General features: G+C 42.6%; 2 protein-coding genes across 3 annotated transcripts; one reads left to right on the forward strand and one right to left on the reverse strand.

Moving 5' to 3' along the window:
• Nucleotides 1-3: 3 nt before the first annotated feature.
• GTF2A2 (general transcription factor IIA 2) lies at nt 4-4598 on the forward strand. Of its 2 annotated transcripts, none has more exons than XM_014944757.1 (5): nt 4-64; nt 445-537; nt 1072-1176; nt 2443-2569; nt 4281-4598. In XM_014944757.1, exons 2-5 carry the CDS (start codon nt 466-468, stop codon nt 4304-4306), a joined length of 330 nt encoding a protein of 109 aa, XP_014800243.1. In that variant the 5' UTR covers nt 4-64; nt 445-465; the 3' UTR covers nt 4307-4598. The 2 variants fall into 2 exon arrangements, with proteins under 2 accessions (XP_014800243.1, XP_014800242.1); XM_014944756.1 differs by lacking the exon at nt 4-64 and adding an exon at nt 71-316.
• Nucleotides 4599-12533: 7935 nt separating this feature from the next.
• Nucleotides 12534-14624, reverse strand: LOC106889370 (beta-1,3-galactosyl-O-glycosyl-glycoprotein beta-1,6-N-acetylglucosaminyltransferase 3-like). The gene is made up of 2 exons (XM_014944295.1): nt 14405-14624; nt 12534-14300 (listed from the first exon to the last, which is right to left on the reverse strand). The coding sequence occupies exons 1-2, from the start codon at nt 14622-14624 to the stop codon at nt 13129-13131; spliced, it is 1392 nt and encodes a 463-aa protein (XP_014799781.1). The 3' UTR covers nt 12534-13128.
• Nucleotides 14625-15330: the final 706 nt, after the last annotated feature.

Raw genomic sequence — 15330 nt, forward strand, 5'->3', positions numbered from 1 at the left:
GCCCTTCCGCTTCCGGGCCACCAGGGACCGGAAGGGCCCGACCTCTTCCGGCGGCGGCGAGCGGGTGAGGCCGGGGCCCGGAGGCGGCCGCCCCCAGCGGGGGACTCCGGGGCCGGGGCTGCCCGCGGCTGGGGGGCGGCGGCCGGTACCTTCCCCCGGGTTCGCTGGGGCCGGTGGAGCGGCGGGGCGCAAGGCCGCTCTGTCCCCAGCGCTCGCCGGCCGCTGCCGTGACGGGCTCCCGCGGGGGGGCGGTTTGGACGCCGAGCGGGCGGCGGCAGCATCGGTGCTTTGTGCTCCCGAGCCCTCCGTAGTGTCGGTCGGTGTTTGGGAGTGGTTCTGAAGTTCTCTTTGCTCTTGCTTGAATCGTACGTGAAGAGCTCTACTGTATTGTTTATATATATCTTATTTTTTCTTTCTTTTTGTTTTTTTTTTTTTTTCCCGAAGGAGAGCAGTGGGTGGTGAGCCATGGCCTATCAGCTGTACAGGAACACCACGCTGGGGAACAGTCTTCAGGAGAGTCTGGATGAGCTCATACAGGTGCCTGCGGGGCGTAGGGTCTGGGCAATTAGCTCAATAGAAAGAGCTTAGCCATTAAAACAGCCTTGTGGTTGCTGTATCAGGGTACTTTTTCACCAGCGTTTGGAAAACTTACTGATTGAAATCAAAAGCTATTGGTACCGCAGGTGGGAAGTCTTACTTCTTAATGTTCTAGACGAAGGAAAATGTTTTACTGAAGTGGTGTAATCCCCTGTTGTGTGGCCCAGTAAATGAGCAGCCACGTTCGTCTGAAACGCTGTAACCGATTTCCTGCTCTTCTGTTGTTTCCACTGAATATTTATCAGAAGAAATATTTGTGTAGCACAAAACATCATCACAGCACATCGTTTCTTCTCCCAGAGTTAAATAGAAAAAGGAAGTAAGCACAGGAACATAATATTTCTGTAAATTGTTCTTTCGGAGATCTGCTTCACGTCGGCTTTGCTTTGATGTTTCTCATTTTTATTGCATTTTTGAGTTTACTTTGAAACAATGCAAAACTTTCCCTTTTTTCTTTTTTTAAAACTACTTTAGTCACAGCAAATCACACCTCAGCTGGCCTTACAGGTGCTACTACAGTTTGACAAAGCTATAAATTCAGCACTGGCACAACGAGTCAGGAACAGAGTCAATTTCAGGGTAAGATAACAATATATAAAAGCTGTTTATGAGGTACAGTAACAAAACCTTGATGCAGAATGTCATTAAAAGCTGTGTGCTCTAAGCAGAAACTTGCAGAGGTCCATTTTGACTCTGAAATAACGACTGTTTACATGTATGTTCTGTATGGAACTGTAAGGCTTGTTATCTTCGTGTTCTGCCAGGGATCTTTTGAAGGAATGCAAAAATCAGAAACAGATCTGGTGGGCAGATGAAAGCAGGGGAAGAGGGAAATGCTTAGATGGGTAGCATTGCCACCCTCAGTGTCTTGCAGATGAGGAAGGAGACTTTTACTTCTCTTAGTTGTACTTAGCAGAAGTGAGACGAGGCCAGGTTTTTGGCCACATGTATAATGTGAAGAGAGACTGGAGAGTTGTAGATCTAAACTTACACAAGTCACTGGCTCATTTTGTAGCTATTTTCTGTAGTTACAATAGAAAAATAAGTTTTGGGGTTTTTCCTCAGCCAGCCACCCTAATTAGCCAGCAAACTGTTAAATGTCAACTTGATTGTAATTTTGAGGAAAAAAATCTAAAAACAGTTGTCCTGTTAACTTATGTCCTAATATTTCCTCTCCAGTCTATGCAGAATGCATTATTGAAGTGAGCTCTTCAGATCTTAGATTTTTAAACCATATAGATATGTTAAAAAGAGTATAACTTCTTTTCTCTAACACACTTAACTTGCTGTGTATAAGAAACACGATATAGAAAACTGTTCAGAAGGTGTTTAGTGAATAAATTAAAAAAACGGAGCTTAACTTCAAGAACATCAGTTTAAACTATGTGAAGATGAAGGCCAAAAGGTTTACATATCAACATTCTCAGTCAGATGATGTTTTATTTAAACTATTGCTTTATTTAAACAATTGCAGAATTCACACCTTGTTATGATCGCTGCTGGGACTGGTTTTTCTGATGGCCCACGTTTTAAGAAATCTTTTCTGATACTGATCCTTTATACGTATTAGAAAAATTATAAAACTTCTTAGCGTACCTGTGAAGCTTCCCCTTGAATTGACTATCATGTCACTATGTGGCCTTGACAATTCCAGCCACTGGAGGGCATTTAAACTACAGTTTTGTCAGAATTGCTTGATTGCCAAGTTTGTATGCATTCAGGTTCACAGTTGGCTTTATGGCAAACCTAGTTCTAGAAGGTATGTAGTTCAGTACGTAGTAAGCGTCATATTTTCTGTTACTTTTGAGATGCATCCTATAGAAAATGTCTCTTGTCTTTTTAAAGGGGTCTCTGAATACATACAGGTTCTGTGACAACGTATGGACATTTGTATTGAATGATGTTGAATTTAGGGAGGTCACCGAACTTGTGAAAGTGGACAAAGTGAAAATTGTAGCATGTGATGGAAAAAGTAAGTATAGAATATGATAGAAATTAACTGAGACACAAGACTTGATAATTTTTAAAAAACTTTGACCAAATGTCTGATTAAAGCTAGACTGATAGTATTATTCAGACAGAAAAGGGCTCTGCATTCCCTTGTACATGTGATGAGAAATAAAACCAAAAGCAAGCTAGATGCTTCCCTGACTCATGAGCACTAAAACAGGACGGTGTTAGAGAGTGATGTACCCCTGTTGTTGGGAAGTACATACTACTACAGTGACTAGAACGTTGGAACTAATCTTAGTTGAATTTCTGTGTGGTGATTTTTCTCGTCATGGTGCTGTTTTAACAAACAGGTTTGTTAAAACAGCACCACGTTTTATGGAATTAAAGTCGTGGTTCATCAGTCCGAGCAAGCAATTGTCTGAGAAAAGTGTCTAAGCAGTTGTTTGCTGGATTTGATAGTAGGGGATCCAAGCACGTGAAAAGTTTCTGGTAGCATTTGCAAAGCATATTGTAAGATTTATATATTGGTCAACAGGCCCAGTGTATGTACACAGCTTATGGGAGTGTCTGCTCCACATCTGCTTGGCTGGATTACTTTTGTCAATGTTCCTTGAAATTATATACTGGAAAGAGTAATTTAGTGACTTCTGTGTTGAGCTTGTTTATAACTCTTAAAACCATCAATGTGACAGAATATCGTTAAGGATGTGTGAAATATTGCCACTTTTTTCATTCCTGGGGAGTGATGCTAAAAGGAAGAACTGAGAATGGAAAAGGCTTTATTGAAATATACCCTAGACCTCTGAAACAGATTCTTCATGTCTTCCTGGTCCTGGCATGATTACAGTAGTCACTTCTAGTTGTAGTTCTAAATAGTTGACAGAATTTATTGTTTGCTCAACTGCTGGTTGTAGCCAAGCATATAATCTTACTCTGTTTATTTTTTGTGTGCTTATTATAGCTAATAGAGGAAACCTTACTTTCCAAGTATTAATCATTTTCCCTCATGATAAAGTATGCAGATAAGATTTAAAGACCTAGGTGACCTAAAGTTGCTGTTAACATTATGGCCTTCTTTTCCCCACAAGAAGTTGACTTGCTAAAGGAACATAGTAAACGGTGACTTGGCTTTGTCCATATCCAAGTTCTGTGTCTTTTCCATATCTCTAAGAACAGGGAAGCAGTAATGATAGTATTACCAGAAATTGCACTGGTGTTAATTGGTGCTTCTGACGAAAGTTCAGAACAGAGAATTGCTCTCAATTGTTTTATGAAGATCATGCTCGTTCTTGCATCTGCTTCAGAACACGTAATAAACTCTAGCCCACACTCCACAGCGGCTTATGCTACTGCATGTGCAAACCCCTTTCTCTCTAGTAGATCACCTGATTTACCCGGATGTGCTCTGCTGCAGAAAAGTCTTTGTGTATTACTACAAGTTAGAGCAAAGAGCAAAGCTTCTTGTATTTTAATGCCTTAACAGAAAACGATGTGTGTGCACAACCTTGCGGTTTTGTGCTCTTTTCAATGTTGCTAGAAGTGAAACAGCACGAGTAGTTCATGCATTGCATTGGGAGCAGTGGAGGGAACTGAGTAGGTACAGAACGTGTTCTAAAGTGCTTGGGAAATGCTTTTGAGATTGGGGAAGGTATTAGAAAATGGTAACAGTTCTCTGTAATTTATACTTTGGCAGGGTATGTATTATTCACACTTTCTTTTTTCTTTCCTAGACACTGGTTCCAATACTGCAGAATGAATAGAACTGTGGTTTCTCTGCAATTTTTTCTGTTGACATGCAGCACTTTCTGGAGAAAAGCATGGAAAGGACTGTGTTCATACTTAATTCTTGTGATGCCGATGTGAGTTAATCCATACTAGAAAGCGTCACAGAATGACAGCGGAAGAAATACCTGTAGCATTTCTTCAGTTCACCATATAGGGCATAAATACAATGTTACTTTTTTTTTTTTTTTTAACTACAACAGATACTGTTGCCTTTTTTGTTTAAAATAATTTCTGTAATAAACTTTTATTTAAAAACTTGTGAATGAATGATCACTGGAAAACTTTTTTTAAAACAATCATTAATACATCCTCGCAATATTGTGGAAGTGTGTTTAGAGTGATGTTGCAAATGCAGAGCTCTTTCAGCTACAGAGTGTGGTGGCACTGATTAGTATTGCAAGAAGTGGCTGTTCCAGAATGAGGGAGGAGCACATGGACAAAAGCTTAGCAGCTCGTGCTGGCCAGGACAGTTGTCTATTATTGCATCTTTCTATCTATAAATTTGTCCGTTTGGTACCCTCGCTGCTAATAATACAGTAACCCAAGTATGAAAGTTATTGCACAGCTAATCAAATTGAAATAGTGAAAATGGGTCTCGTAAGATTGCAGTACATTCTCAACAAATGGTAGTGCTGCTCGATTTAATGTTTTTCTAATTGTTTTTTTGTGTGTTTATGTGGAATACATTTAATTGGACATCTGGGCAACCAAAGTTCAGTGAAAGAGTTGAACTATGAATTTTGAGATATCAAAAGGATAACTGTTCCTTTTAGACTTACATATTCCACTAAGTAACTCCAATCAAGAACTCCTTAAAATAGTTTCTTTTCTAGAAGTATGAATATACTGACAGCTCATTTTTCTGACGACAGCAGTTACTGTTGGAATGCTAGCAGCCTACTTACAGACCACTAGAAACTGAACACTATGGAAGAAAAGTCAGGGCATAACTGTTTTCAGATCAGTCTAAATCTTCAGTTTGTGCTGCATATGAGCATAATTTACATATTGAAACCTTTCTCTATGGGTCAGTGGCCCAGTCTATTGATTAAAAGTAATAAAGCTTTAGTATCTCTTCTAATACCTTTCCAGACTGGTCAACCTTTGGTCATCAAAGGATATATGGGTTTTGCTTAAGTTCCCGCTTCCCTTGCTTCAAGTGAGAAAGGAGTTCACAAACTTCCTTGCTAGACTTCCAAATATTATGTTTACCAATAATTTTTTGGTCTTGTATCTATGCTAAATGTCCTTTCTGCAAACTAAACATTGGTAAGTAGCCATGTTTGAAGCCAGAAGAACAGACTATTGCTCTCATTTGAACAGCACAGTAAGTATTCTGTTGAGGTTGTTATCTTAAAGGATGTAAATGTGTATCAGTACCATGGTTTTCTCTTTTTCTGCATCAGACTCCGGCATCTTCTAGGTTTAAACATTTTTTGTTCTCTAATCACATGAATTTCAGCCCTTACAACTATAAAAGTTTGCTGTTCCTACCTTCAACTCTTTGCAGTCTTTTCCTGTCTCTGGGCAGAAATTTCTCAGTCTCTAGTTCTCTGTAGCCTTTGGACCCCCTCTTAATGCACATAATTATATATCTGATTTTGTTCCAATTAAGTGTGCATTAGCATATTTACTATAGTGTTTTTCCATTAAAAACAAATTCAGTAGCAAAGCACAGTTGTACTGATGATGTGAGATTACTGTGTGGAATGGATTTATGTTTACATTTCATCGATACTCCTCTATCAGACTTCTCATGTGTTTCAACAGTTGTATGCTACTACTTCAGCACTCCCAGGCTTAGTGCTACCTTAGCTGTTAACTGAAAGGAAACGAAATATTTAACTGAAAAAGAAAATACTGTAATGAATGTATATACGGAGAAAAATCACAAATGAAAAGAGAAATAGTTTTGTTGACAAAGATGTCTGCTACTTCGTAATCAGTGAATCTCAAATCAATGTGAGCAGGAAACAGAAAGGATTATGTTCATAAAACAGGACAACTTTACTGACTTGTTAAAAAAAAATAGTAGTAATAGTCCTATTGCAGCTCTAGACTTGGACCTTTGGAAGGAGAAGATGATGAGATACTCCCTGTGTTTATGCATAACAGTAATATATTGAATCATTTACCCTACTTATTTGTTGGTTCCTATTGGGCATGAAAACTGAGATTTGTATATTGCCTTGCCTTGTAAGAAAGCATTTGAAAGGGAGATGGACATTCTGAAATGAATTTAAATGCTCTATACCCAAGTCTTACTGGACTGAAAAAATATGCAAACTTAAATGACAATGATGTTCTTCATTAGCTTGTTTTTCAGCCTGAGTTAAGTGAGTGGCAACAAGAGAGAGGTGAAAAATACATTCAATGTTATGGATGCTTCTGAACTGTTCTAAGATTTTTCCTATTGCTAGTAATAATTTCTTAAAAGAAATGCACAACAGACTTTAAAGATTTTTGGAGCAACTGGAACGGTTGGGTACAGGAAGCAATCTATTCCTGGGCACAGTGATAATGAAGGGATGGGCTTAGGCCGTGTGAAAGGCTAGAAAGCATGCACAAGGTGGGGGGTAAGGGATATTTTAGGTGAAACAGCAAAGAAATGAGAAGTACTGAGTGGGTAACATGCTTCTGTAAGCTAGACATTCCTCTCTCAAGCCAGAAGTCTGAGCCATACAGAACAACAGGAAGAGAGGTTACCAACCAAAAAGAAAAACTGAAGGAAAGAAAGGCAAGCACATACCCTGGACCTTCTGTACTGCTGCTGCCTGCCTAATTTCTGGTGGTATTAATCTTTATTTCTCATCTGGCTAATCTTTTAATACCACTGTTAAAAATTTTCTGGTAACAGGCTAGCTCAGTTTGGTTATGGCGAATGCATCAAGCTGTTGTTCTGCAAGCCACTGGTTTTTCATTCTTATGGCAGAATCCTTGTTTTCTGTGTACTTTACTTTACAAAATAAATATTTTGCTACAAGTTTGACTACTTATTGTTCCTGAAATTAGCTTACATATGCATCTTTCATCTCCTTCATGACAGTGCAGTGTTAGGCATCTCATACTTTTGCATCTGTGGGGTGTTTCTAGGACACGGAATTCAAGTCCAGATGCACACAGACTACTGAGTTTACCTAGGCACACAAAGAATACTTAAACTTTTGTGATCAGCACTATTCTTTGCTCCTGTAGCCTGTTGTTCTTGAGAGCCAAAGGGCAATCTGTGTAAATGCAACTGAGAAGCCTTGGCAGCCTTGTTCCTTGCACGCTTATGTCACAGTGCAGAAGTCCAAGTACCACCTCTTTACTTTTATTTGCTCAGTAAATATACTGTTGAAAACTGCAAAAGTTAGTGTTGGTTTTGTTTATGTGAAGAAACAACAGGGATAAGGGTTGCTTTGTGGTTTCTAAAGCTTCTACAGTAAATGTCACATAGGTCTGATGCTGCACCCTTATCTGACATTTTACTGCATTGTGTTTGGAAATACTGTGTTCCTAGGTTACCCCTCTTAGCTCTAGTTTTTCTCTCTCTTATATTTTTGTTGTTGTTGCTGTCTCTAAACTATCCTTTTTTTCTTAAATATCCCATTCAACATGTGGTATTTCCCTGTTAATTCTGCTGTCTCTTTAGAAAACAGCTCTTGAGGCACACTGAGGTGTAAATAATTCTTGGGAGTAACCTTTTTGATGTATAGAATTGCTCCAGTGATGCCTCAGGGAGTATCTGCCTATGGGATGAAGACTGTTGCCTGCTCACTGCAGGAAATGAGCTTGCCTATGCTTCTGGAGGAGTTAATTCCTGCAGACTTCTCAGCTGTCTGCACAAGCTCTGACACTAGCTTGGTTCTTTTTGGCTCTAACCATGTTTCTGGGGTGGTGTTTGGGTCCAGGCCCCGAATCTGCTCCTTCTGTGGAGGCTGTTTCAGTTCACTGAAGGAGAGGGGAAGCAAAGAGAAGGGGATCCTGCTTTTTATTGCTTTACTCTCCATAGCTTTCTTGCCACTTGCTATTTTTTGTGTTTGAATTTCAGCTAATCCCTCTGTGTTCATATGATTAATGTGCTTTTGTGGTCTTGGAATATTTGTTCAACTTGCACCTGAAACTGTTAGCTGCACTTTTGTTATACTAAGCTATTTTAATATCTAGTGGAAGACAAACCATCCTTCCTCGCCTGTAGTGTTATGGACCAATTCGTTGTTGTTATTTTTATTATTTTCTTCAGAAAGGTCACAGTTACTTCCACCTATCAGTAGCAGAGAGAAACTAAGAGATACCTTTGCACCTTGACCTTGAGCTGGAAGGGATGTTTCTACTTAGAAAGTAAATTAACTAAAAGAAAGGGAAGAATAAACACCAATGCAGAAGTGGCTGTGGGTGACTGGCTGTGTTTAAACATGGCTTCCAAGAGAGAGGATTTTGTGAATTCCCTAAGTGTGCAAAAGAGGATGTTGCCTGACATAAGCTGTTTGCTCAGTCAAGGATGTCAATCCCTGACTTTAAATGTTATCAGAGAGACACAAATTAAAGGAAAGGGCAGAGCAGGAAGAATTTATGATGACTTCCCAGAAGACAAGTTTAATCAGGGTCTTTATGTAATTTTACACAATGACTAGGTACAGTGAGATAGATGAGAGTTACTCAAAACACAGATACTTGCTTTTAAGGATTAGCTCAGGAAGTAGTATTTCAATTACTAGTACTAGTAGTACTGAACCAGTACTTCAGGTACTAGTGACTTTTGCTTTTCTGTACTCTAAAAGTTCTTGCTGGCGGGGGGGAAGAAAAGTAGGAGCACTTCACTATAACTTAAAGGGTGATCTTTGTTAGGAAAATAACTTTGCTCAAAGATAAATTTACTGTATAAATTAGCCAGTATGGCTTAGTATCACAAAATCACAGAATCTCCATGGTTGGAAGGGACCTTTGAGATCATGGAGTCCAACCACAAAAAAAAAAGGTAGTAGTAAGTAGAAAGTCCCAGATATGTTAGTATTTTCATTTTCACCTGGTGCTGAAAGAGCCTGCACTCTCCAAGGAAGTGGAAAATAGTTCACTGAGAGTCTAGTTAATGTTTCACGATCACTGCTGTTGCAGTCAGAAGAAAAAAGACACCTTAACCCTGTTTCATGAATCAATTTTACTCATGACTGCAAACATTTTACAATTGCTTCTTGTTTGTTCAGAATTTATTACCTGGTCTCCTCTGAATTTATCTCAATTGACCTATCTCCTTATTATAGAACGTTTCAGAGATGATCATATAGAGTATGAAAGAAATGCAAAGCAAGAAGGAAACTGGAGTTGAGATGTTCATGGACCCACTGTGTAAATATGTCCTGTGACAGTTTCAGTTTGCATTAGGTTGTTCTTATAAAAATAGAGTGAATACCACTTGGAAATAAAATATAAATTAAAGCCAGGTGAGTTTAAAGAAAATAAATCTGTTATTAGGGTTCAGAATTATAGTTTCACGTTTCTCCTGTGCATACCTTGAAAGGTAAATGGCAATTTGCAACATATTTCCTCCTTAAACAACTGGAGGTGGTTTATTTAAAGTTTGGGTTGTTAGTTGATTGTAGATGGAAGTGTCAGAAGTAGATTTTCATCCTCTCACTAGTCAAAGTTAACACTAATATTTCTGATATGACTGTATTTCCAGTTTGGGTAACCCAAGGTTTTACTGATGAAGTTCATATGAGGTTTAACCGATTTCTTGGAGGTGATCCTATATTCTGATAGGTCAGTGCTACTTTGTGCTACAGCTTGTCCTACTCTATTGGAAGTTTATTCTATTTTAAGTTCTGCAACTAATCTTGGCAAGTTACATTCTTTCTTTGTGCCCTGTTGCCAGATGCAAATTCTTTTTTTTTCTTTTTTTTTTTCTTTTGTATCATCACTCCTTTGACATGTGACTGCACTCATAAAAATAACATTTCTAATGTCTTTGGAAAAGGAAATGCTGAGAACATTCCTTTGTAAGAATATTTTTTGTCTTAGTTCACCTTCTGAATTTGGGAGTCGTCTTGGTCCTTCAGAAGAAATTAAGTCACTTATAAAAGGACAGGGTGAGTTGAAAATAAATTTGCACAAAATAAGCCTTTGTTTATGGAACCAAATCATCTGAGATAAAAGTGTAATAACACCAACATAAACTGAAAAATTTCTGTGAATCAAGAGAATTGGATGTGGAAGTTTAAAAGTTGCTGACTCCTCCAAGATAATAATGCCAGAATATTTGTTTTCATAAAAATCAGTGATCTCTTTGAATGGGGAAGGCTGTGTAGGCTATGTTGTTAGGTAACTGCTGTCCTCTTGGTGTGTCGCCAAGCTGGTTTTTTGGTATGCTGGTTTCACTTGAGGTCTTTGTGTCCTACCGGCAAACTCTTTCAAATGTGGATAAATACTTAGAATTCTGTCTCTGGGTGTAACCAGGAAGAGCACAGATCACAACAAGTAACATAAAAAGAAAAATTAATATGACATTCCTAAAGACTTACCGTGGAACAGATTTGAAGTGGTGCATTTTTGCCGACCCCAACATCTACGTATTTGTCTCTGTCTCTCCATCTGGACATTTTTGCCAGGGAAGTGTCTGTCAATGAGAGATAGAGCACTCTTACTTGAATAGTGTGTACAAGCAATACTGCCTATTTTTGAGAGAGTTAAACATATTTACAGAGTGAAGGGGATAAAAATAATAGAGGTCCATCTTTCAGAATCTTGCACTATTTCAGGCTGAGGTTCCTTCCACCCCCAAACACCTTTTCGCTTTTTGTAGATGCTCAGAAGACTCTTTGAGAAATAAATTACTTAGATCTTCTTAAAGACATCTCTTTCATGGATGGGTTTGGTTTTGATGTGATCCCTTAGAATAGGAAAGTATGGGTTTTTTTCTCGCTGTGAATATGCACCTTTTTTCTCCATTTTCCACGGGGAGAAAAACCACCACCTTGCCATAGTCAGAAACACTGACCTTGCTCTGCCTGATTTAGTCCAGAAATGTGATCGTATCCCAGGCTCCCAGTGAACCACTGGCAGTAGTTAAATACACTTTAGCCCAAAATAGCAATTGAAAGTAAATGAAAGAGCTCCACCAAGCAAAATCGGGTCAGGCAGCAGTGGTTAGAAGCAGTCGTCTATGGTGGGAGACTTGAGTTCTTACCCTGAGTCAGCAGAAGCGTAGTTTGTTCTACATGAATATACTAGACATAGAGATATTTGTGATATTTGCTATGTAATGTTGAAATTGCTGCTGAAACCATTTTCACATTATCTATGTTACTATCAGGTTACCATAAAGCTTTAATCTGTGTTGTAGCAAATGTCTGTTTCCGTAAATTGGAGAGTTTACCACTGGGACCAGCAACCCTAGGGCTTTATTTGCTCTTTTTGAATAACGAAATGCCCAGCGATACCTTGGGTATTTGAGAGCTTTTCTTGCCAGGGTTTTTGCCTATGTTTCCTGTGAAACCACCCTGGCATTTTACAAATCAGCATTTTAAGACCAAGTTCATTTAAAAACGTCTAACAAAATTGCAGTGGCACACCCTTCCCAGTCAGTTATTTAATCTTCCCATTCAATTCAAATCAATGTTTGATTGCAGTGTGCAATCTGTGATTGCAGTCATAACTCCATCTAAATGTAGCCTGGTGCTATGGAATTGCTTCAGATGTTCTTTGTATAAATGCTAATCCTCTACTGGAGACCTTGAATTTGCAAAGGTAAGAGTGTTTCCTGAGACAAGTACTTGAAGATTTTTTTGGATAGCACAAAGACAACTGAAACAATCCCTCAGCATTACATACAGTGAGAAGCTGCTGGATCCATGGAAAGTGGCTGGTTTAATGTAAGAAGTTGGAAAAATACATGGGGGCAAAATAAAGAAGTTCACAATCTTTCTTTTCAGCTTCTAGCAACTGAAGAGAAGGCCAGTGTGTTTGTTGGATGATTGTTTTGTTCATCAAAAAGGCCAGATACACTACTGGGTATGGCAATTATATTACCAAGAGGTCTCCTCACAAAAATAGAGGCAAAGAGAGAGGAAGATGCTGTAAAAACGCAGGTTTGCACACCATGACGTGAGCATCCCTCTCCCTCTGTTTCAGATGGAGAAATGGGGTGCAGGGGAGTTAATTGGTTTAACAGTTCTGGCTAGGAGCACAACCGGAGATACAGAACACCAAAGAGCCATCTATTTTAGCCTATTGGATTTTATTGGAGGATTTTCTTTTTTAATGGCTAGTGTCAGAAATCAAACTTTAGAGGGGTGCAAAGGCCAGGTGTTAAGCTGAGCAGGGCAGCAGGTGGCAGGAGCGGGTGGCCTGCCAGGCGCTTCGTAGAAAGGCAAATTCATTCCAGTTTCTGCTCGGCTTGAAGGTGGCCCGTGACCCGGCCCTGCCCCTCCACAACAAGAAGCCCTGTGCTCGCTGTCAAAGGAGAATGGAAAAACACCCTACCCCCGTCTCGTGGAGAGGGTCCGTGCGGAAGCCGTCTCTGAGGAGCCGCCGGCGGCCCGGGGGAGGAGCAGGGCGCTGGGCACCGGGCATTTCCTGAGACGAGTCCCGCCGCGGCGCCCGCAGGCACCGTTACTCCCCTCACGCGCGCGCGGCCGCCACTCCTCCTCAGGGGGCCTTTCCCGCCCGTCCCGCGGAGGGATCCCCCCGCCAGAGCGGGTCACGCGCCGCCTCAGGAAGCGGTTCTGCGGCCCCTCCTGCCGCCTCTGACGCGCCGCCGGGCAGCCTCGGCCAGGGACGGCGGCGGGTGCTGCCCGGGCTCTCCGCGGCCTCCCCTCAGAGCCCCCGGCCGTAGAGCGCACTGTGCCGCAGGTGCTCCTCGAGGCACTGGATGGCGACATCGTCCACCGTAGGATCGAACTTGTTGGCCAAGAGGTGGTGCTGCTGGAGCATCCAGGCCAGGTCGCCCGCCCCGTAAATGCAGACGGAGCGCTGGTGCTTGCCGGTGCAGGGCTGGTAAGGCGCGCCTTTGCTGGTGTCACCCTCCAGGTACTCCCACTTGACCAGGCGGGCCAGGGCGTTCATGTCTGAGAGGTGGAACTTGTCATTCTGAGGCCTGGCACCCGGCACGCCGGGCATGCGGTTGAGGGTGGCCCAGATGTGCTCGTCGGGGCTGTAGGTGTCCTTGGCCCACTCAAGGAACCTCTGTGCTGTGGGGTTCTCGAAGATGTGCTGCACAAAATCCCGCGTGACCACAATGTACGCATTGCCTGTGAACATGGGAAAGCTGTGGGGTGGTGGCGCTTTCTGCGTGGCTGTCCGGGAGATGACCTTCTCCACTTTATAATGGTACTTCCAGCGCTCCTGTTTGAAGGCCGAGGGCTTCTCTGACTCCATGCTGTTCTGCCCCTTTAGCATCTTCAGGGCATGGACAATCTCAGCATTGGTCTTGATGGGGAAATCAGTGCCACAGGTGTTGAGGATGTAGCGCCATTGCACAGGCCTCTGCAAGAGGTCCTGCATGCAGTTGAGGTCAGCCTGCACCCGGGACCAGGAGGCATAGACCACACTTTCCAGGCGGCTGGCCACAAAGACGTTGGGGAAGCAGGCTACGATGGCCCGCACGGCCTCCTGGAAGTCAGCTGGAGACTTGCTGTCAACGTGGACACAGTAGATGTTCTGAGGGGCATAGATGGATCGCAGGAGCCGCTCAAACATCTCAATTTTGTCGTGGATGACCATGGAGTAGGCAATGGGGAACTCTGCCTCTTCCTGGCTCAGTGGGAACTCGATGAACCGCTGGGTCGCCTTGAACTTGCCGCAGTCCTTTGTCATGTTCAGGTAGTCACTTGGTGTCAGAGGAACCCTTCGGTTCACCACTTCCAGGCTGCTCAGCTGGGCCTCCTGGAGGGCTGTCTTATCCCCACGGATAATCTGTGGGCAGTTGATCCTCTGTCTGGGGGAGAGCTCCAGCACCCGGAAGAGACGCCGGCGGCAGTGAGGATCATCTGGAGCAGTGGCGTGATGGCCGTCAGGGCAGGTCCAGGAACCCTTCGGTTCACCACTTCCAGGCTGCTCAGCTGGGCCTCCTGGAGGGCTGTCTTATCCCCACGGATAATCTGTGGGCAGTTGATCCTCTGTCTGGGGGAGAGCTCCAGCACCCGGAAGAGACGCCGGCGGCAGTGAGGATCATCTGGAGCAGTGGCGTGATGGCCGTCAGGGCAGGTCCGCCAGGTGCTGGGGAAGCTCAGGGCTGCCATCAGCAGCAGGGCACCCAGCAGCAGGGCGGCGCGCACCCACACCAGCGGGAGACTTCGCTCACACAGCCGCATCCCACCCCCCCGCACCGGGGCACTGGCAGCAAGCCTCTGCGCTGCTCCCGCTTTTCTGGGGGCGAAGTGCTCCCCAGTGCCCTGCCTTCCCCTCGACGGGTCCGCTCTTGCCTCTTCGGAGGACGCTGGAGCCGGCAGTGTGCAGGGAGTGAACTGTCAGCCCGGGTGCCTGCTTCCTGGGTAGTGGTGAAACAGTGACAGGGAGATCTCAGCGTAATGGGCAAGTGAATAAAAGGAAGTCCCCTCCCTCCCCATGGCATGACTTTGTTGCCCTATGTTAGCACTGGATAACTGGGCAAAGTGCAATCTCTGCTTTTATATTGGAAACAGAGGGCAGAGCCCATGGTTTATAAATAATTTGCCATAAACTGTCTGCTTAAAGGAGGGAGTGAGAGAATATTGGTGGAGAGTGTCAGGACCCCCTGTTTGCACCTACATGCACATCCTGGCTAAGTATCGCTTAATAGGAGTGACTAAAATATGACTTGGGCTGTGGTGAACAAAATCGCGTCCCCTAGGTTTTGCAGTTGTCCTGAACTGCTCTGTGGTTTGAACCAAACATGGGATTTGATACCATGTTTGTAAAAAAGGGCCACTTTCAATGATGAGTCAAAATTTCCAAGGTGGGTTTTCTAAGATAAGAACAAAGGTGTATTTCTTTTATTTTTCTTTCTTTCTTTCTTTCTTTCTTTCTTTCTTTCTTTCT

The sequence above is a fragment of the Calidris pugnax genome, unplaced genomic scaffold, assembly GCF_001431845.1.
Source record: "Calidris pugnax isolate Ruff unplaced genomic scaffold, ASM143184v1 scaffold70, whole genome shotgun sequence".
Classification (NCBI taxonomy): Eukaryota; Metazoa; Chordata; class Aves; order Charadriiformes; family Scolopacidae; genus Calidris; species Calidris pugnax.